Source organism: Ipomoea nil, unplaced genomic scaffold, assembly GCF_001879475.1.
Source record: "Ipomoea nil cultivar Tokyo-kokei standard unplaced genomic scaffold, Asagao_1.1 scaffold2926, whole genome shotgun sequence".
Taxonomy (NCBI): Eukaryota; Viridiplantae; Streptophyta; class Magnoliopsida; order Solanales; family Convolvulaceae; genus Ipomoea; species Ipomoea nil.
In genome coordinates, this window is record NW_017619354.1 from 5,105,946 (window position 1) to 5,128,403 (window position 22,458).

General features: G+C 35.6%; 3 protein-coding genes across 8 annotated transcripts; all 3 read right to left on the reverse strand.

The window, feature by feature from the left end:
* Positions 1 to 485: 485 nt before the first annotated feature.
* LOC109161734 (flowering time control protein FPA) lies at positions 486 to 10,479 on the reverse strand. Of its 4 annotated transcripts, XR_002050951.1 has the most exons (7): positions 9,907 to 10,479; positions 7,785 to 8,030; positions 7,291 to 7,407; positions 5,940 to 6,820; positions 4,005 to 5,333; positions 1,535 to 1,605; positions 486 to 787 (listed from the first exon to the last, which is right to left on the reverse strand). XR_002050951.1 is itself a non-coding variant. In XM_019310226.1 (6 exons), exons 1-5 carry the CDS (start codon positions 10,195 to 10,197, stop codon positions 4,022 to 4,024), a joined length of 2,844 nt encoding a protein of 947 aa, XP_019165771.1. In that variant the 5' UTR covers positions 10,198 to 10,479; the 3' UTR covers positions 486 to 787; positions 4,003 to 4,021. The 4 variants fall into 4 exon arrangements, 3 of the variants coding, with proteins under 3 accessions (XP_019165771.1, XP_019165769.1, XP_019165770.1); XM_019310226.1 differs by lacking the exon at positions 1,535 to 1,605 and having other exon boundaries at positions 4,003 to 5,333; positions 5,940 to 6,817; XM_019310224.1 differs by lacking the exon at positions 1,535 to 1,605 and having other exon boundaries at positions 4,003 to 5,333.
* A 1,564-nt stretch (positions 10,480 to 12,043) lies between these two features.
* LOC109161741 (3beta-hydroxysteroid-dehydrogenase/decarboxylase) lies at positions 12,044 to 18,882 on the reverse strand. Of its 2 annotated transcripts, XM_019310238.1 has the most exons (12): positions 18,465 to 18,882; positions 17,894 to 17,983; positions 17,658 to 17,791; positions 17,363 to 17,533; positions 16,892 to 17,008; positions 16,725 to 16,804; positions 15,677 to 15,875; positions 14,836 to 14,953; positions 14,460 to 14,634; positions 13,440 to 13,596; positions 12,571 to 12,637; positions 12,044 to 12,488 (listed from the first exon to the last, which is right to left on the reverse strand). In XM_019310238.1, the coding sequence occupies exons 1-12, from the start codon at positions 18,709 to 18,711 to the stop codon at positions 12,301 to 12,303; spliced, it is 1,743 nt and encodes a 580-aa protein (XP_019165783.1). In that variant the 5' UTR covers positions 18,712 to 18,882; the 3' UTR covers positions 12,044 to 12,300. The 2 variants fall into 2 exon arrangements, with proteins under 2 accessions (XP_019165783.1, XP_019165784.1); XM_019310239.1 differs by lacking the exon at positions 18,465 to 18,882 and having other exon boundaries at positions 12,196 to 12,488; positions 17,658 to 17,808.
* A 1,052-nt stretch (positions 18,883 to 19,934) lies between these two features.
* LOC109161747 lies at positions 19,935 to 21,988 on the reverse strand. 2 transcript variants are annotated; one of them, XM_019310246.1, is made up of 2 exons: positions 21,579 to 21,988; positions 19,935 to 20,315 (listed from the first exon to the last, which is right to left on the reverse strand). In XM_019310246.1, the coding sequence occupies exons 1-2, from the start codon at positions 21,874 to 21,876 to the stop codon at positions 20,263 to 20,265; spliced, it is 351 nt and encodes a 116-aa protein (XP_019165791.1). In that variant the 5' UTR covers positions 21,877 to 21,988; the 3' UTR covers positions 19,935 to 20,262. The 2 variants fall into 2 exon arrangements, with proteins under 2 accessions (XP_019165791.1, XP_019165792.1); XM_019310247.1 differs by having other exon boundaries at positions 19,935 to 20,338; positions 21,568 to 21,988.
* Positions 21,989 to 22,458: the final 470 nt, after the last annotated feature.

The following is a 22,458-nucleotide window of genomic DNA, read 5'->3' on the forward strand; positions in this document are numbered from 1 at the left end:
CTTTATTTTACATTCTTTTGATCCGCATGAATTGACGATCAAATTTAGTTTTTCATAACACTGCATTACACAATTACGTATTAATTATTGCAGTATTAATTAATATGTGATGCATTTTATGTTTGAAATATTTATTAACTTGGGCGAATGGTATTTTTTTTTCTTTATTTTACATTCTTTTGATTAACACGGATCGACGGTCAAATTTAGTTAATAGTTTTTAATTGAACAACCGTTTTCATGTAATCATTCTTTCAGATATTTATATCGCAGTTTACATTTTCCATCAACATGAGTGTTTTTTACACACATACAATGATACAACATACATTATATCAAATTATGATTAATTCTTATCCTCATAATACTTGAATGATTATACCAGGTGCAAAAGATTCTTGTACTGAAACACACTTTAAATTTTTCTTATATTATTTCATTTATCTCATTTTACATCGCCCATGTTACTAGATTACTCATTTCCAAACGAAAACGTCTTTCATTTGCGGCTATGCTACCAATCAACATCAACATAGATTAAAAAAATAAAATCAAATTATGAGACTGAAAATTGTCCAACCAAAGGTACGAACAACAAAACAATCTGTCCAAACCAAACCAAACCAAAAAGTGAAAAACACAAAACCCACTTTTTTTTTTTTTTTCTTTTCTCGGCCCGCTGCTACGATCCACAAAAACCAACACAGTAGTCGCGTTTCGGAAACATTTCTGTCCATCCACTCTGCCATATTGCGCTCACCTCCGTCCAAACAAAAATTCAACCCACCTACAACGCCCACAAAAAATAATTCAGTTTCGTTCATTAATTAAACCCAGAATTTACCACTTCCCCTCACCTCACGTATTCCGCACATTATTTAATACAGTAGCGGGGAACACAAAATAAAACAAAATTATATAATATTTACTCTGCCCAGAACAGCACCCACATGGGGGGACTAATATTTTACTTTTTATTATTTTTTTCTTTGTTTTTACGCAGTAGTTTGATACTGTTATCACGCTGTGCATAGAAGAATTGTAAGGCAAGTTTGACAGCAATTGTAGGGTAGCCAACGCAGACCAGCAAATTCACGTCCAAACAGGAGAATACAAAAGTCAAACATAACTGCTGCTATTGTATAAGCTGTTCCCGTTTACGTTTTCGTAGGTTCCGTGACGTAAAATAAGAAAAAGTTCTGTTCCCAAGGGCTGGGCTTGCTGGGTAAGGCAGTACCTAACTAAAATAATTTTATAGTACGACGTTTGCAAACACAAAACACTAGTACAGTTTGTGTACGAGTATGTTGATTCACAGCCTACCCAAAACCGCATTAGTTTGGGATTATAACACGATAATCAACTCCTCCTAATCAGCACAGTGAAAATATAGTTTGTTACCTAAAACCTTGGACCTGCCAATTTTTGAGCCTAGATTTTAAGAGACTTCCATTGTTATGTTGGTAGTTAACAAAAAGAAAACTGGAGTGTTAGTGTAGTAGCTTCAGTGGGTAACGTAACGGGTTATACGCACCAATAGATATAGATAGATAGATGTTGGACCTGTTGGCTGCATTACTAAGGTATTAACATATCATCTGCTCTCTGCAATAACACACACACAAGTAAAGCTTATCAACAGAAGTAATTCATCCTTCAGCTTCATTATGTGAACATAGGAAGGAAGGATATTGGTTAGACAGGGGCAAAAGGTTCTGAAGAAAGTAGGAAGATCGCTTTTGCAAGAAAAAAGGAAGAAGAGCAAGTAAACTAATGCATCATGTTGTTCACTTCTCAACTCAACTGCCCTGCCAACCCGACTGATCATTTTGCACTTTCTGCATTCATTCTTTCTCATTTAATAAACAATGCAATAGAGTAGTTGTAATTTGTAAACACAGAGTTGCATTCCTTAAAATTGCATTCAAATCATTTAAAACCTTCAACTGAGTCGTCTGTTGACATCAAAACATTGCAGGTTCAAATGGTGAAATATGGAGGGATTAGGGCAAAGAAACTGTTATTCAATCTCCACTGTTTCAACCACCCTATATAAATACATTCAATTAACCCAAACTTTATATCCACACTTAAACAATTGCAAAAGCCTATCCAAAATTCCAGAAAAAAGGGGGGCTTTTTGGCATTGGTTGCAGAATTGACTGGCCTGTTAGTTCTTAGGAAAAGTGATGGATTTGGGCAACTAACTTTGGGAGGACAGTTAGCTCATGCCAGCTTGAGCAAGTAAAACACACCTAAAGTCGAGAATGACAGATCCTACGCTGCAATAGCAAATTAATGGAATGCAAAGTTTGCGTGACATATTAATGTTGTATGCATACTGCTATGATTGGTTACGTTCAAGGATGCGGGATTTTGTGGTGCAGCATTATAGAAGGGTGGGGATTAACTTGTGAAATAAAGAAGCCTCTGCTAGGACCACTTGAGCCAAGGTCACCAGCAAGGAACTTGTTTTTCAGTTTATTCCTCTTCGCATGAATTGTATTGAGTAACTCCAGCTATCCTAGTTCGAAAAGATTATAAAACATTGGATTTTGTCCACTTTGGTGTGGCAATGCTTATTATTAGATTGGCTAGGGTAAAGTTTGTGAAAAACCTTTGCAATGCACTAGTTTTCTTCTTATGAGCGAATTGATTTACACTAATACATGACTGTTAATACTCTGCTATTACTATTAAGTTGTTTATTATGCCTCCTTGGGATAGATTTCAAGAGATCTTGCATTGGTGTGGTTTACACCACCATTATTAATCTTAAAACAAAAAATTTGCACAAACCAGCAATATCTTTTAAGGCTTAGTAGAAGTATATAAAAGCCAATTTACTTACAACTCAATAACTTGACAAGGTTCAAAGAAGCCCAGAATGCAGTAAATATATCTCCTTAAGATTTTATAGAACCCCAAGCCTGCTAATACTTCATATATAGATATATATAGAGAGAGAGACACCCACAAGTATAGGAAGAAAATGTGCAAGTTCTTAATAAAAGTAACAAATTATGAAACATAACACCTAACCACTACGTATAATTCTTAAAAAATGCACATCAGCACATAGGAAACAAGCACCAATATAAGGACATCTTGAATTAAAAATTTAAAATAAATCACACTATAACAGATCAATACTAAATCATTCAATCATAGGTAAGCCAGTCAGTCAGACTATAAATTATAAAATCATATTAATTACTTAGTTAGGGGGTAAAAAGAAAACAATTATACTACAATTGTAAAAATTTGATACAGCAAAATTGTCCACCGATTTACTCTTTCCTTGCGATATCATAACTAGGGCAGACAAGATTATAGACCAAAACAAAAAAGAATTCCATCCTTCACTCTTAATACAGAAGGATATGAAGTGATGGCATCTATTTCGCTAATAAACTCACAATCTGTAAATATGAAACCTATGCATTTTATTTCCAGTCAAAAGCGCCTATATATATGAATGAGAGATGAGACTGGTGCAAGGATTATATAGGCTTGAATTGCATGGATGAAAGCATAAGACTAGTCACTGGAATAAGGAATAGCTAAAATGTTAATGTTAGTTTAAAGAAACTGCCCAATCGCAACTAGGTAAGATGACTACCTAGTCTCCGGACTGGGTTCCTATCAAGTAAGAGACAGAAAAATCACTTCATCTGAGCTCATAATTTGATTACCTTGTTTCTTAAATTAGTATACACTACTGTACAGTTTAGAACCATTAAAGGCATTTGCTCTTTTGTAGGCACAACGGCTCGTGTTTTCTAGAAGGGATAGCTCTAAATAAAGAAAAATAATAATAAGATAGTTCAGCTAATTAAGCACAGTGCAACTAATCAAAAAGTCCAGAGCCCATCAAGATATTAGAAAGCGGAAAAATCAACAAATGAAAACAACTAAGGCAGATTATGCACAAAATTTTAGCTCATTTCACATGGACATTTAGAAACTCATCCAAACAAGCAAAAAAAGCAAGAAGCAATTACCTGGATGGAAGGCACCATCAATGACTCCCTGACCCTTGACCACTAGGCTGTTGCTGTATTTGTGAGAGAAGATTGGCAGCAAACAGTAGTGTTGCTTGATACCGCTCATTCTTATTTTCCTCAGACTCAAAACCCTCTTGTCCTACCCCATAGAATGTAGATTGAAGCTGTTGAGGGTGACCTGTAATCCCTGATCCAGAAGCCTGTGGTGTGCTAGCATGAGGCTGAGAATTCACCTGATTGGGAAGTACAGGATGAGTTGTAGGTTGCTGAACTACTGTGGAACCATACATTACGGAGGCATCTGATGCAAGAAGCCCAGGGCCTCTAAGCAAACCCTGAGACATTCCAACTGGATTGTGCTGCTCAACATGTGGTGGAACCCCAATCTGTCCACTCTGTGGAGGGATGGTGGTCGAGGTGAGTACTTTAGATGATGCAGCAGCCTGTGTTTGCAGGTCAAAAGGATGCTGCTCATGAATTTGGTTGAACCCAACAACCCCATGAGCAGAATGGTTGGGCGCATTGAAGATTGGAGCATGAGTCTGGGCTGGGGGTATAGGTTGTACTTGAGTGTTAAAGTGGCTACCCAACTGGGATCCTAAATGACCAGCTTGCTCAGGAGTTTGTTGTTCATATCTCCAACCCTGTGGATGTCCTTTATCTGGTGCAGCAGTTGTATTTAACACAGGCCCAGGTGTAGAAGCTACTGATGTGTTCTCAGAATTAGATGACTTAGCCGGTAAAAAAGAACTAAGAGTTGCAATAAGTTCAGGAGTTAAAGTAAGCCCCCCTTGAGAAGGTGCTAGTGTGTTACTTGGAGGAACTGAATGCAACGGAATGGTGTCACTAGTTGGAGGACCAACTGCTTTTGGAGGAAGTTTAATGTCGTCTCGTAAAACCTTATTATAGTCCGTTTGCAAGGTTCTATCATCAGGAGGCATATTGTAAGCAGTCTGATAGGAAGTCATTTTCTGCACATCTGCATATGGAGGCTGAAGGGAGTCCATTGGTGGTGGCTGAACAGATGTGGCATTAGGCGTTTGTTGAAATTCCAAAACTACTCCATACAGACGCTCAGGACCAGCAATATTCAGAACATTTGTGAGGAAATCAGATGGAGGTACCAAGAATAAGGTGGTCCCATCATCAAATTTCGCAACCCCAGCACGGTTCTTTGTTCCAAGGTACCTTAGAAACTCTGTATATGAAGCAAAATCCTCTTCACTGTCTGGCAAGAAGAACACAATCTTGAAGCCAACAGCATCAGCATAGTGTTTAGTCAGCAAGTCCAATCCAGTTCGGGCAGAGCAATTGACTACATCTGGACTGCAGTTCAGAATAAATAAAATTATTCATAATCAGGACATTTTCATACCAAGTCCATTATAAAAATTAGCGGGGAGAAAACATCAATAACAAAATAAAATCTCACCATGAAAACATTTCATAATTGTTAACTAGTGCATTGCAGAACATAACAAAAAGGTCTAATGCTTTCACTTGTTGAGGAGAATACAATGGCTCATCCAAATATCTATCTTGTATATATCCATTACTTGATCATATGCTTCAGAATTCTATATGACATCATTAAAATTCACTGATGCAACAAAGTATTCCTTGTCTCCATAATAGAAGTATTTAGAACTACTTATTTAGTCAATAGATCAACAAGAAGAGAGCAGTCCCTCTTGACTTCAAACAAAGACTATCAGACTATACCATCTTGGAATGACTTCATGAGACAAACAACAAAATTATTATAATTCTTATAATAACAATTATTATTATTATTATACACACAAATATATGTATCAAAGTATCAAACCAACAGATTAGTCTAGAAAAAAATCAGGAAACTAAATATGTATGACCTCAATAAATTGGGCAAAAGTAATCAAAAATTTCAGAAAAATTAACATAAAAACGTACATCTCAGATTCGATCTCTTCGCCAATAGGAACACAGCGAGCACGACAAACTGGTGTCCCACCCTTGGCAATAAGGCCACGCCATATATAATCATGAGAAGGAGTAGCTCTTACAGCTGCTGGAGTTAAGCGATGCTTTCGAGTACCAAGAGCACCAACTGAACCCATACTGTATTGTTCATCATCCAATCTATTAGGAGGAAGAGAACCATCATAACGAGGCAAGGAACCATCAACCCTTGATCTTTTAGATTCCCTAGGCAGTTGGGAAGCAGCATCGTACACATCCCAACCACCAGATGCAGGTCTATTCAGTGGCCTCATCACACCTGAAGGAGAAGCTCCAGCTACAGGTGATGATCGTCTCCAATCAGATCCTCCCATCAGATTATGAGGACTTGATTCTTGTAATTTATGTATTGCTGCCAGGTCAGGATATTCAGAGCTGGGAATACCAGGATCAAACCTGTTTTGAGGCCTTATCAGCATATCAAGTCCATGGATACCGTGAGGAGGCAAATGCCCAGGAATATTATTGGGTAGCAGTGGGCGATTATGATCCATTATACCCATAGGCGATGGTTGATATGGAAAATATTCTCTTCCAGCAGCGAACCCACTGCTGGAATACTCAATGGATATTCTGGGATCATTGAAAAGCTTGCCCTGCAACCCTTCCTTAGCAAGCATTGCTTCTTCGACACTCCTAAATTCAACAAAAGCATAATTCCGATCATCAAATGTTTTTATCCTCTCAATCTCGCCAAACAAAATCATTGCATTGTGAAGCATGTCTTCTTCAACATGAACAGAAGGAGGATAGCTTATCCACAAAATTTTACTTGGCTGACCATCTCTTCTACCCCCCAAAGACTGGAACTGCTGTTCAAAAAGTGTAAAGAAGCACACAGAATAAATAAAGTTTGTGTGAGAATTAATGTTTACTATTCTATGTTAATACAAAGGTTTATTAAGAAACAAAATAAAATAATAAACAGATTGAACGTACAAATTCACTTCATTTTCAATCCACAAGCACAATATAAAATAGTCAAACCACAACTTTATGTTAGATCATTAATCATTTATAGTATTCCTAAATTGAGTTTAGAAAGGTGCCCTAACTCAAGGTTCACTTTTTAGGTGCCATAAATTGATTAACTTTACTACCATAATATTCAATACATTCACTGATCTTGAGTCTATACATCTTTCACCTCATTAGAAGGCAGTGCCTGTATGCAAAATGAGGAAAAGAAACAAGCAATGCAACAGTGCTGGAAACACAAAGGTAATCTAAACACAGAAATGAAAGCCTAAAACCAGTTGGAATAGGAAGGAGGAAGCATTACGTGTGGCCTTTTGGACCCAGCATGTGTAGGCTCAGAGTAAGCTGTCACATAATCTTGTGTATGCAAAGGATTCCTATAAGGAAATTGTCCCTCCCTTGCAAAGTCAGGACCTTGCTCCTGCAAAGTTGAGAAGATACTTCAAGTTCATATCAAATGTAAAAACATGGAGAACTATAGTTTCAACCATGATAATAGTAAGCTAAAGGTGAGCCATAACCCAAACAACCAATTTAACACTCAACTTCAGTTACTACACCTAGCAAAGATTAATATTAATAAGATATTCTTTTTCCACAGGATCTAAATAACTTAATAACTCATACAAAATGCTTTAAAGATCTAACATTCTATTGGGGAAGAAGAATAATTAGCCAGCACCAGATCAATGGATTACACCAACACTTAAAACACATAATCCACAAAGTACTAAAGTAGACCCAGGAAGAATATTTTAAGACCATAATTGAGCCTTTTTCTCATAAAGTATAACTAACCCTTCTTGCAGGATGTGACCTGAGATAATCCACACGAATCTGGTCTCCACTGATCAGCTTCCCATTCATAGTTTTAAGTGCTTCTGTTGCATCTTCCAAACGAGCATAGTCAATATAAGCTGTGCTCCGATCCTTTATGAATTTGAATTCTAGGATTTTGCCAAATTTCTTAAAATGTTCCTCTAATTCTTCTTTAGAAACAGACTGGCCTATCCCAGCCACCCACAGACTTTTGCACGGCTTAGCCTACCAAAGAGAATAAAAATTTAAAATAGATTATATAGCTGAGGTATAGCAAGTTACAACCAATGTATAAAAATCAAGGGATGGATGTCATCCACCACACCAATGAATATAAAACACTTGCAGAATGAATGAATACTTCAATAAAGAAAAGAAGCACATATGAGAGGCACTACCTACTTGATCATCCAATCAGATCATTTATAATGAGCAAATTTGTTCCAGATTTTCATTATAACAAATTTTCAACAGAGTTATTGAAGATAATGGTATTGACCACACAATTAATGCAGCATCAATCACATTTTCTTTTAGTTACACCAACATATTCTTCTTAGCAAGGCACCACACCGTTAACTAAGCTAAAGTCCCCACTCCCCAGTCATACAAACTCAAGCAGAAACTCAGAAAGAGACAGCTGAAGGGCATGACCATGTTTAAGGGAATTCCTTAATTTATTTTAAGGCATTCAGTCCAAGACTCCAAGATGAAAAACACAGTTGTTAAGCAATGAATCAATGAAACATTAAGACCGCACAGGATTTTCAGAACAGAGGCGTCGTGTTGGGATGGAAATAATGGAATCATCATATTCACAGGATAGAAATTATGAACAAAACCATATCAGGGGATGTGGAGGCAGAGGTTACTTGGAAGATAACCTTTTGTCTCAGTGCAAATATAACTTTTATTCTTATTATTCTTCTATGATTTTACTACACAGCACATAAATTTGGCACATAATAATCATAAGGTGTCTCCTCTACGGGAGATAATCTTGATATTCTCCAGGGTAGATAGAGCTTGAAGATGGCAACATTATGCACAGATTGAACTTTAAATCCCTCACTCCCATGCTTATGCTTATAATTCAAAAAGCTGAATATAAGATTTGAGTATGACCGACATTCTTTGTAAAAGGTTGATCAATTGGGGAACTGGAAAGTGAAACGGGCATTGGTTCCTTTCAGCTAGGATCTTCTCCATAAGTTGAATTTGATAGTCAATTCTATTTTATTATAATTTTATTGGCAGATTGAATCAATGGCTTATCCATGATTGGCTCTTTAACATGTAATTGGGAAACCCTAAACAGCTAAAACAGTAAAATTTCTTACTTCCAAAAAGGGATGGCTGATTATTCTGATCATAATTGGTTAAACTTGGTTTCTTAAGAAATGAACTTCACCAGAGAGTGAATTTGATTGTTAAAATTTTCTTCCATGGGCTCACTGCCAATTTCTTCCTCAGAAGGAGATTTATCATCATCAGCAGAAAAGATGATCTGCTGAGCATGAAATTGGAAACCTAAGCTGCTAAAGTAGCATTTCTTATTTTCAAACACACATGAAGGACAGATTGGTGAGTAATATTAATATGTTGCAGTTTTTACATTCTAAAAACTTTGGGACTCCAAAACTAAAATTTGCCCAAGGATATTTGAATTTGATAGAAATAAGATCAAACCCTAGTTTTTGTGTGAAATTTGATTGATTGATGCACCTTTGAGTTATCACGCATTGCAGGGGGGCAAACTTGAAGAATTCCCTTTCTGGTAGACTTAATCAGTTATACACTTGGAATTTTCAATAATTTCAACGAGATTTTGTTTTTGTTTGCATAGGCTATAGTTTAACATTAGACTTCTCGTGTTTGTTATCTACACGCTTCACCAATAAAGTTTGGAGAACGACTGAAAAACGGGGATTCGCAACGGAAACGGATGACAGACGAGAATAAAGCAAACATGAAGTGTTAAAACAAATAAAATTTGGTTACAGATCCAGAAAATCAAATCCATTATCAAAAAGTGAAAACAATAGAGCCAAATCATCATCATCATCATCATCAAACAATGTCGAGACACGAAAATACAAACCGGTTTCGCGAATTCAATCTTAAGAGGATTCCCGCGAAGCACGGTTCCCTGGAGCGCGTCCTTGGCGGCCTTGGCATCTTCTAGGCTTCTGAAGTAGAGGAAGGCGTAGCTGCGGGCGGAGTAGGAGGTTATGCTGTCGACCTGGCCATACTTCTCGAACAGAGCGGTAAGCTCGGCTTCGGTGACATCGGGGGTCAGATTACCAACCCACAGGTTATTCGTCGCCGTATCGGACTCCGGTTTCGCCGAGGATCTGAACGGCGGCACCATGGTAGAAACCCTAGACTGCATAAACGGTTGCTCCGTATTTGGTTGCACCAAAAAAAAATTAAAGAAATGGAACGGAGAATGCGAGAGGTGGAGATAAACAACAAATCTGTGGGCGTCTGTCGTCTACAAGTTATTATACGTATAAGATGGAGAGAGGGAGTGCGGCGACGTCGGAGTGTTTGCGAGAAACGGATGAGAGAGGGAATCAAAAACCGGGAGAACGCCTCGCTAAGGAACGTAAATCCCAAACAGAATTTGAAACAATTCCGGGTTGGGTTCTAGATAAATAACCTTTTTTTTTTTTTTTCAATTACCCCTCTATTTCTTTTCCTTCTGTAATCTGTATTACGGAGTATCTATCTTTACTACTACGTATTAAAAACGAATTTTTCTATATATATTTTTTTCTTCCTGTATTACGGAGTATTTATTTACTACGGAGTATGTATTAAAAAACGAGTTTTTCTTTGAAAATTGAAATCATCATCACTCGTATACTTAACCATTTTTTTAGTTATCTGCATCAATTTTATTTTTTATTTTTTTACTAAACCTAACAAGGTCACTTAAAAAAAAAAAAAAAAAAAAAACTAACAAAGTCAAATTTTACGATCCTTGTTTTATTCATGGGTAAATTTTACTGTAAATCATGATTCATAAGCAATACGATGTCATTTAATTTCACAAAAAAAAAAAAAATCGTGATCATTAATTATAGTAGACAGCAAATTATAATAAAGCATATGCAATAATCTCTCTTATTTTCATTGCGATCTTCTAATCCACTTCTCTCATATTTGTTTTTCTTCTCCACCTCTCTCATATTCGTTTTGTCAAATATATTCTTGAAGTTTTATTTTTGAGAATGTTCTTGAAGTTTTATTGACCATGGATGAATCGATAAATATAAACAACTTTTCATTCAATTTCATTTAACAACTGAAGTATCATTATAATTCAAGTACAATTTAATTTGATAACATATATTTAATATGTGATATATATTATTCAGTTTCATTTTATATTTCATTACAATACAACTAAAGTATCATTATAATTGAATTACAGTTTCATTTAACAATATGCACTCAATATGTGAGACATGTTATACAGTTCAATTTTATACACATTGTAATGTTCAATTACAATATCATTCAAGTATCATTATAATTCATCTGACAATATTCACTCACTACGCTTGTAGACATAAAATGTAATGACCAAAATAAAAGAAATAACGATGACTCACTGAATAACGATTGTTATTTATAGCCATAGGCAAGGCCACATTGGGAACGGATTTGAACATATAGGCCCTGTTTGGTAAAAAATTGGCTTATAGGCCAATTTTGACTTATTTGACCACTATTAATTGTTTGATTTAGTTAAAATATCAATATAAATGTTTGGTTAATTAGCTTTTTGCAACTCCAAAAGGCTAAAATTAAAATAGCTACTCCTAGCAACTTTTTCAATTAGTTTTTTAAGAAAAGAAATTATACCAAAATGCTATCAGCTAACAGCTAATTTACCAAACACTTTTATACAATCAGCTAATGTTATCAACTATTTATACCCTCTAATTAACACAATCAGCTAACATCAAACAGCTATCAGCTAATAGCCAACTAATTTACCAAACACTTTTATACAATCAGCTAATGTTATCAACTATTTATACCCTCTAATTAACACAATCAGCTAACATCAAACAGCTATCAGCTAACAGCTATTTTACCAAACAGGGCCATAAATTTTGCAATAATATAGGCACCATAATAACTCAAATTATTAACGTATTGTTTATAGAACTCATTTAACTAAAATTTATATTATTATATACTCACATCCACATATTAAAGATTGATTATGGAATGATGAATTGTAATTTTGTATTACGAATCGAAAAAACCAAAATATATCTGCTACGCAAATACAGTACACTAGTAGGAAAGGGACAAGTAACCACTCCCTCTCTTTCTCTCCAATTTCTTGCCTTGTACAAGTACTAACCAAATCTAGAATATCAGTTATATACAGTCAGGAAACAGACCCACTTTAACTTGTGGCTGGCAGTAGAACAGTTTGAGAGGGAGGACTAATGCTACTTCTCTTGCTGATTATTTAGTCTAAATCCTTTCTCTTCAGAGACATTTCAAAGTTGGAGAGGATCGAGGCCAAGGGCATGGGCGAGTTCCTTGACAAAAATGAAAGGCCACTCATTCCACAGCTGAATAAAACCTTGCCCACCCCATCAACTTCCTCCTCGTATTGCTCATAAATGAATAAAATTGAGAACACCAGGACTATGGCTGCATTTATACATGGGTTCAGTAATTCAGGAATAGAATAGAATGTCTTCATTAAACAAGGCAGTATTTAAACAGCTCATACCTACGCCAAGGATAGCAGTCAATGAAACTGAAACAATCAGCTTCAAACAGTACAGAAGCCCGGACACCTTCAGAAATAAACGATGTTACTAGAGTACAACCAAATCAGCGTAATAAAAAATTGCACAAACATTTTTTTTCAATTTTATTACTATCTACATTTTTCTCTCTCAGCTTCCCATATCATTCTTATTATCTCAGAAATAAGACAAAAGAAGATATTTTTAATTTATTATACCACATCTCCACTACAACTTCAAACTACAATATCCAAGGACTAGGATCAAAACTCAAAAGCGCTTTCTGGTTTTCTCTTTTTCTTCATATGAGACCATGAGTACACTATATGATACATTTCTAAACCCAAGACATTCAGAAACCCTGAAAGGTGTCTTAATTAATTAAATATATATTAGAACGGAATCCAACAAAAATAAAACCAGTTACCATAGGACCTAGAAATTGAATCACCTAAATCACCCAAGCAATACCTTTCTCCCACTTTATTTACTCCTCATTGGCACATTCCATACAATTATCCCCATCCAAAAGTAAAGTGAGTCCATAATCCCTTCCGTAGACACACACAGTAATAGGTTTCTCTGAGATACTGCTACTAGGGTAACTTTCTATGTCACACAAATGCAATTAACAGTAGATGCCATCTAAAACACTTTAGTAGAACTATAAGATTAGTTAAAGAGTGATATGAATGGGACATTGGGACCAAGGTGTAACTATGAGAACTTTCCATCCTCCCAACAACAAATAAAAACAAGAGGAAAGAAAGATGAAACACTTCAAGAATATTTAACCTGAATTACTTGGTCAGTAATAACTATGTATAACAAGTTTCATTTGGAAGCATACCTTCAGAAACATACACCAGTCTTCTCCTTGGGCCAGCAACCTTGTTCCGTGATTCATTCTATTCCACATATTGCCTATTGTTGAGACACAGATTCTCATATCCACTTCCGAAATCTCAAAACAAGACCACGATATTCTTGGAACAGTGATCCCATATCTGCAAAGATGTCATTATTTCATGAATAAAGAAGTGCTACACAGATATGCCTCAACAAGTAAACGGATAAGATGCAAGCATCAAGTGCCAGTTCCCTACAAAATACTACTTCAGTATTGTCAAGGAAAGATAGTCAAATGACTAACTTTAGATCTCACATGTGTTGACACAATTCTGCACGGTTGCTTGTGGGAGAGACAGAAATATAGACCTATCTACACCATTCAAAAGATAATAATTTTGCTAGAACACATGGATGACCATACAACATGAGTACTATAACCACAGAAGTCTTACATAGAGAATATAGACGACAAAGTTCTGATGTGGGTGACACTATTAACTAGAAAGATGGAATGAAAACATAGGGAATGACCCCTTTAATGTGTGACAAATGCAGAAAGAGAAGTTCTTCAAAGGTTCAATTATCCCTCAAAAAAGTATTTGCACCCATTTTGTAGTCCTTTTTTCTTTTGAGGTAGTAGGGGAGTACTTGCAGAAGTTGGACTAAGGGGAACACATCCTGCATCTATTAATTCTTTTGCAAGGATCGTATTTACCAAGTCTCCAATATATACTCCTTTGCCAGTATTTAGTTTATGCACAATGCAGCTGCTATAAGATTTTATTCATTTCCTTTATCTAAGTTGGGAGAATTAAAGGATGGAGCAAGAATTTAAAAGTGGTGAGCTACATAGTAGAAGGGGACAATACGAGAAGTTCTTTTTAAGTTATAGAGTTCAGAGAAATAAGGAATCATGGTTCCCCTTGGTGTCAAGGTGGCTTCATCCCAATTAGAAACTAGTATGCACAAATATTATATCAAAGTCTGGGCACAAAGAAACTTTCATGGCCATACTTACACGACTGGTGGCAGAACGCTGTATGCACAAAGCATCGTAGCAATTAGCAGCAAAAGAATGGCAAGAGATGAAACAAAAGTTCTTCCAGACAGGAAAAACCAGTAATATATCAAAAACCATAGCAGAAAATGAGTGAATGTTATCTTCTCATCTCTCCAAAGCAAAACGTCTGCAACTGTAGAAATGTAACATACAGTTATTCTCAGGTTAATTGGAAAAATATATTACAATTATTCTCAGGTAAAACAGAGAATGATGCCACAGAACCTTATTCTTTAAGAATTCCTCCAAATTTGTAAGCAGGAACATGTACAAATTCATGACTTATAGGAATTTCATTCAAATAGATAAAAGGTTCATAAATTGCAGTACCAACCTTTTCCACCGCCTAACCGCTTATGCACTTTTGATTCTTCATCATAATCAGAATACCTTGAATAAAACGAGTCCTTCACTAAATGAGGGGATGACCTCACAGTTGTTGTAATTGCTTCCTGTATTACAAATTGATAGCAAATAAGTTGTTGGGTCATGATTTTATAAAGTACATAAGTGCTAAAGTCAGATTAAACATCCTCAAATCCAATTGCAAGGTGAAACTAGTTTCAGATTGCACTACACTCAATAGCACATGGATCTACAACTCTCCAAGAAAGAGAAGAAACACATCTAACTTAGTATTAGCGATACTCAAGAAAACTACTTGTTTTGAACTATCAATTCAGGTACTTGTGTAGTTGTGTACCCAATCAGAATATAAAAATGATAGATAAACAGCAAATTCAAAACCTAGGAGCACCTTTCTTTCATCTGTTTCAACACAAGAAGTCAGTCTGTACTTAAGAAATTCTAATAGTATAGGAGTTAAAGATAATCTCTCGGCAGTTAGGATAAGGATGCTGGTAACCCTGATATTCAAGCACAAAGATTAAAAATATACTTGATGATCAAAGAATGATGCAGAACCTTGAATTGTATAGAGATGAGGAACTTTATATGATCTACGCATAAAAGTCCCTAGGGACTAAAAGTAATATCATGATTAGTCTTGTCATGTTTATAAAATTTTAAAAATGCTTAAAGCAATACCTAATCAGCTGAGATGTATTACACAACAAATATGTAGTTACTCCAGAAATTTAAATGTCAATAAAATGAAATAGAAGAAATGGAATAAGAACAAGACAAGAGGTGTGATAACATAGTTTCAAACTTACTTCCATTGGAACAATTCGAGAATATCTTAAATACTTCTGTGACGCAGAGCAGTTAAATGTCCTACTGCACAATGCCAAGTCAAAAAAATTATAAACTGTCGCATAGTCATCAAGCTTCCCACTGTTTATCTTTAAATGGATGCTCTTCACATGAGAAAGAATGCATTTCATCATAATAGAAGGAAGCCTTAACATTGGCCTGCAATTAGAAATAGAGAAAATGCAGTTTCAGGAACCAATGCAGTGGAAATCATATTTAATATAAAACAGAAAGAACAGAGATATTCAGATATTACATTTCGGGGAATAAAAAGGGCACGTTTGCCATGTTTTCAACTCCATATGAGAAAGTTAGTAGAAAGCCAAAAGTAAATGTATAAGAATCAACTCAGTAAATGGCCAAAAAAACACTAAAACTTTAAGTTAGATTAAACTACCTTCGAGTTTGCATGGTTACCTGAGGCACTAGTTTAAGTTTTGAAATGATACTAACTGCCATTATCAATATTTCTATCAGGGGTAGAATGGAAAATAAAAGATAAAAACAAAAGCCCATCATTAACTACGATGGCAAATACAATAAAAAGAAAGACTAGTTTTGCTATAAAGGAATATGGTATCTTTATTGCTTTTCCTTTGTATGAGCTTCATTTTTGTCTATTTTATTTTGTTTTTCATTTCAAATTTTCAATCAGGTGGTTTTCATGCCTTCTTTTGTTTGGAGATTACTTTTAATTAATTAAGGAACATAAGATTCGAACAACAGTGATCTAAATAGTGTTTTCCATTCCCAATGAACCAAAACCCTTTCCACCAGAAGTTTTAGGGGGCAGTGATTCCAAGTAATGCAAAGATAGTCAACTCCTAACTTTCATGTACAGAACAGTGAGTTAGTGTAAATAGATGGCTTCCATACACAAAAGACCTTTATTATGTGAATAAATTTTTTATTCAGTCATCGTCCCTTGGTCTATGCTAAAGCATCTTGTTTCCAATAGTCCAATTTATCAGAAAAAGAGGAATAAGAAAACAAATTGAGAGGCCTTACCTTTTATACCCCAATCCCTCCAAGACCATAGATGTGAAAAATGAGAACGTCATAGGCTCAAGATTATTGATGAAGAAGGCCTACAAAACATAGATTGCATCATCTCTACAGACATATGGCCATGATTTGAGAAGGAAACACAATAATGAGAGATCTCAAATCAGTACCTTGCCAGACACAAGAGTCGTCTTGGAAGTTAGAGCTTCTTCAGCACAGATATGGGCATGGGCAAGATTCTCCACATAGGTGAAGTCTAATCTATTATCACCACTCCCTATAATAAACTGAAATGAGAATTTCTATTACTTATTCTAAAATATTATGAACAAAGTTCTTAGAAGTGAAAGGTATCAAAAGATTCATGATATTGACTATTGAGAGCTTGTATGGTGATCCTAAAGAACCAATACATCAGACAAATCCAGCACTATTTTTCCCATTTGCAATATCCGAGGCACATCATGTATAGGGCATAATCAGCTAGATAACCAAGTCTAGAGATATGAGGAAACAGTTCCTTAGAGACATAAAGCATGGACTGGACTTCGAATATTTTGATATGCGTTGATATTTTAGCCAATGAAAATATTTTACCAAAGCCTTCATAAATGAGTAAAGTAGATGAGTGGCTTTCAAACCTTAGCCCACCAAGACTTTGCCATCTTCACAACCATTGGCAGAAGCTGTTTATCCCCTGGTCCAAAAACATAGCTAGGACGAAGTGCACATGTAAGAAGGCCATCAATATTGTTAGCAGCTAAGATAAGAGCTTCAGCTTGAGCCTTAAGATCAATGAACATGTTCTCAAACTGCAACATTTAATCATTAAAAGAGCAAAGTAAGAATATAGAGGTGAAATAGGTGACGACTAATTTTAACAAATGCAAGTTAAAAGTTAAAAATGCAATGGAAGATAGAGAGTCAGAGACATACTTTACCAGCATAAGGCAAGGACTCTTCTCCATTTTCAATATCAAGCCCCTTTTCAAAAACAACATCAGCACGGCTGTTGTATATTAGTCGCTTGACTTTACACTCCTGACAGACACTAATGACATTTTTTGCACCTGAAGGACAAACCATTCTATTCTAAATGAGAGCCATTTTCAGCATTCAATTACCTTCATGAATAAGTGTTTAGGTGATCTCATTAAACAAAGAGGAATTACCTTGAACAATGATTGCATAGCAAAACAACAAATCGGGAGGGTGTGAATCCATAGTATCCGTATAGAATACAACTGACACACCTTCAATAGCTGCATACGAGGAAGGAATACCATGCATGTAGTCAGTGAGAGCATAGTTTCCTATTTCAGTGTAAACTAAGTTGCAGGAAAATGTAGAAAACTAGAAATCTTGTGTATATTAAAAAAAATGATTAGAATCATTTACAACCTTCCCAACCTGACACACTAAATCACTTCTCTAACTCATTTTCCTTCCCTCTACAATCTAAAAATAACAGAAACCAACTTCTTCAAATTTTCAGCCGAACAGCTAATGAAACAATCACACAAATACATTCAGCGATGCGGCATGAGCTAGAATACGAAAATACTCACAATTAAACAATGAAAATTTTCAATAAATTTAACCAAATCAATACATTGTTCCCTTATATATTAAAAAATAAATTAAAAAAAAAAATAGTAAACTAAGGCGGGGATCAAATGCCATAAACACAATCGACACATCAGTAGAATGTGCACTACTATGCATTATGCTTCTCGGATATACCTTTGGTGATCTGAAACTTATCGCGAACATCGACGCGGTAATAGGAGGCAAGGCCGGAGGATAGGGCTTGGGACAGTAGCGAGTCGGATTCATAGTCGGAGGCGTCGAGTTCGGGGGATATAGCGGAATCGGCAACTCGGACGATCCAGTTACCGAGTCTCAACAGCCTTCCGACCAGCGATCGGCCAACGAAGCTTCGTCCTCCCAAAACAACACACGTCTTCAACCCATCTTGATCCGTCGCCATTCTTTTCCCTCCTCTCTGCGGTTTATTTTCTCGGATACGAAGAAATAAACAAGATGAGAGAGAGGGTTTAGCGTAGAAAGAGTGCAAACTTTTAGAGAGAAAATGAAGAAGGTGGGTTTGGTGTAAAAATAAAAAGAACACAAAAAGGGCCTTGGCTTGACGGTGAAGATGACTGGGTGAGGCAGAAGAAATGGGAGTCAGTGGGTTTTGGCGGGTACACTTCACGGTATTACGTCAGCTGTAATGGCCATGTAATCAACCGGCGGATTCATCGAGACTCCTCGTCAATCCTCATACTATTAAATTGAATAATTAAAATAATAAAATCTTTAGATCTAGAACCAAACTGATACCGTTATCAAAAATATTTAAAAACAATACTTATTGAGAATGATGTTTATATTAAATATATGTAATATTTTTTAGTGTAAGATTAACAAGTACTACATTTTGTTTATAAGACCGGTTGATATTAAAAAAATACAAAAAGAAAATAACTTCAAAATACTAAATTTGATATTACTATTATATTCGAGAAATTAAAATTTTAAAATCTCTTTTTATGTTGCAAACCTGCAATATGCATTGTTAAGAATTAAAAAAATGAAAACCCTTATATATAATCCAAAAAAGTGGACGTAATACCAATCTAATTGTTCACTTAGTATCTATAAAGTTTTAAATTTAATCCTTAATGAGAACAATATATTAAGTTATTAACCTTCTTAGTTAGGTAATAAATATGAACTTTTCTATATTAAAAAAAATATATTTAAAACATTAAGAGTAATAAATTGTCCAAAAAAGGTGAATAATCAAGTCTGTTGATTTTTAAAGATTTTTTACTAAACTGTGTCAGTTTGTAGATGAAGAAGCAAGAATATGACACTTTTAAAAATTTTACAAAATAGGAAAAAACTCATTTGCACCTTAAGTTTTTTCCTATTTTGTACAACTTTGAAAATTGTTATATTATTGTCAAATCTTTCTCCCAATTTTTTTATATTGCCTGACTGCTGACTATATACCAATCACCACCATACAGTAATTTCAATTATCATCACTAACTGGTCACCATACAGTACTTCCAAAATTGGCTTTGGACAAGTTGAGGGACCATTTAAGAAATTAACTCCAATAAATATTAAAGACATGAAATTTAATACTCCTTGACAAGTGCACTTGTTAGCAATGAAGTTCTGCTCAAGTCTTAACCATGTCCATGAAAGAAAACCCAGTATAAAAAAGCATGGCACAGAAGAAGCTCTTAAATTTCATAATTTTGGCCTTCACATCTTCATGTAATTAAATAAATTGTACTCGGGTACTAGAGAATGAACAAGGAAAGTGGCCCATTGGGGCAGGGGTAGCACTACAAGAATACAAGAGGACAAATTTAGTTGATGCATGCTGCAATGATTTTGATTATTGGTGCAACTTTGGTAGATATTTGACAGATCAGTGATACTCGGACAGTTTAGCTGTAAAGTGTAACCTAGCAAGAATATTAGTCCTTCTGCACTGGGTCACTGGGGTCACCAATAACACACTTCAGATTATAAATCTTGAACCTGGTGCTTTACCATCTCCCTTAGAATTTCCATCTGTAGGCACATAGAGAGAATGGTTTCAGTTAGATGGAAATATAAAATCTTAAAACACCGAGAAACTCTATGTTCTTTTATTTACGGAGAAAATCCGCAGCCACTACCCGAAGGTGCACTTTGGGTGAAGCCCGCATTCTGACCCTAACCGACAAAGGAACACAAGGAGGTAAACCAACCTAAGTTACCCATAATTGATTGGCTCAAACCAAGAAGGCCAATAGATAGCTCACACAGAGAGTCAAACTTGGAACAAACGACAAACCTCATATTTGAATGATGGAAAAAGGGAAAAATCATGTTTAGCGCAGCATCTTGTCAAAAACAAATGCCTAAAACTTTCAGTTTCCTCATATTGAAAGCTAGTTTTTCCCTAATGTGTGGTTACTAACCAGAGAAATTCTTAATTTTTTGAAGGAATGGAAAACTAGAGAAAGGAGAACAAAAAATGCTTGTACATTTGTCCAATTTGAAAGCAGAGAATGAAAAATGGGAGAATTGAAGTAAATGAAACCATTCCAATAACAGTCGAAAGCTAAAATTTGTTTGGCAAATCATTTTTTCCTGAGATCTCCCAGGCAAAGCTTTTACAGTTTTTATGGTATGAACAATTCCTTGTTGAAATTTGGTTGCCAATTGATCCAGACGAGTTGGTCCAATAATAATACATGGAAAAGGTTTTCTCCAATGCCCTAAATCACTACAACAAACAACTTGAATAATGAGCTGTGATCTCATTCAACTTTCATCTCTCTATGGCCAGCATAACAATATTAAAAACTAATTTGATTGAAACGGAAGAACAAGAGAGCATGCTCTAATAATCGATTGCAAGCACTGCACTGAGAAGTTTAGAATCAATATACTCTATGTAAGACAAGCTTTATATGAAACGTACTTTATCATGTTACGTTAGTAACTACAGTCATATAATGTCTCAGATTTGAGAAACTACTATGCATAAGTGCATAACATAACATAAGTAACTACAGTCAAACACATTGGATTCAATTTTTCTTTGAAATAAAACCAGTAATACAGTCCACTATGGAGTAAATGTAGATTTACTCTTGAGGGATTGAAAGTTCAAACAAGGTTTTGTGAATTGTATCATTAAGGAATCATCACGGTTTACATTGTATACAGGGAATGATTTGTGCAAGCCTCAAAAGAATTCCAGAATACATTTTGTATGATCAAATGCATACGATATAACAGTTTAGCCGCGAGATCAAATTTAGAATAGAGCAAAAGAGAAATTACCGGCAGGGGCGGCGGTGTCTTGATCACCGTATATGGCTTTGAGCTTGGAGAGGGGGACGAGGGCGCGAGAGGAGAGAGCCTCGGCCTCAGCGTAGAGCTGCTGCTTCCAGTCCCACATGGTCTTCCTCATTTCCTTGTTGGATTTAAGCAGAGCGTTCTTCTCCGCCTCCAACGCCTCGATATCCCATTGATGCTTCAACGACCTAGCACTCAGCGCCCCGAATACGCTCAGCAGAAACAAGTTCACCACCGTGTTGCTGCTCGCCGCCCTGTTCACGGCGGTTATTGCCCTCTCCATTTCGGTTTTCCTCTTTCCTTTCACCACCGGGAATCACTAATCAGATGTGGGTTTTGATAGTCCCGCAAGGGTTTTGCTCGTGTCACCTACTTTTCTGAGCATGAGATTACAATTTGTTTATTACTGTAATAAAAGTTTTTAAAGAAACTAAAAAGTTATAAAAGCACCTAACTACAAACATTCTATTTTACTCCGTAATTTTGAATCAACATTTTATTTTTTTGCCAGTTCATAGATTTATAAATAAATATTAGATGTTTTCATATATGACTAGCTCAGTTAGTTCGACTCTAGAATACTCACGAAGCATTTGATTGGAAGGAAGAAATTAAGACGAAAAAGAATTGTAATTCAATGAAATAAAATAAAGTGTGAATAAAGTAAAAATTTAAATTACAGTAAAGAAAAATATAATTATTGGAAATTAGAAGGGGAAAAGTGATATAGACACTAAAATAACATTTGTAATAATAATAATCGTCATCATTAAGAGCAAAAAGATTATTTCCTTTTTTTTTTCCCTCTCCCCACTACTCCGAATTACAATTCTTTTGGAGGGTCCAAAATTCTAATTCCACAAAT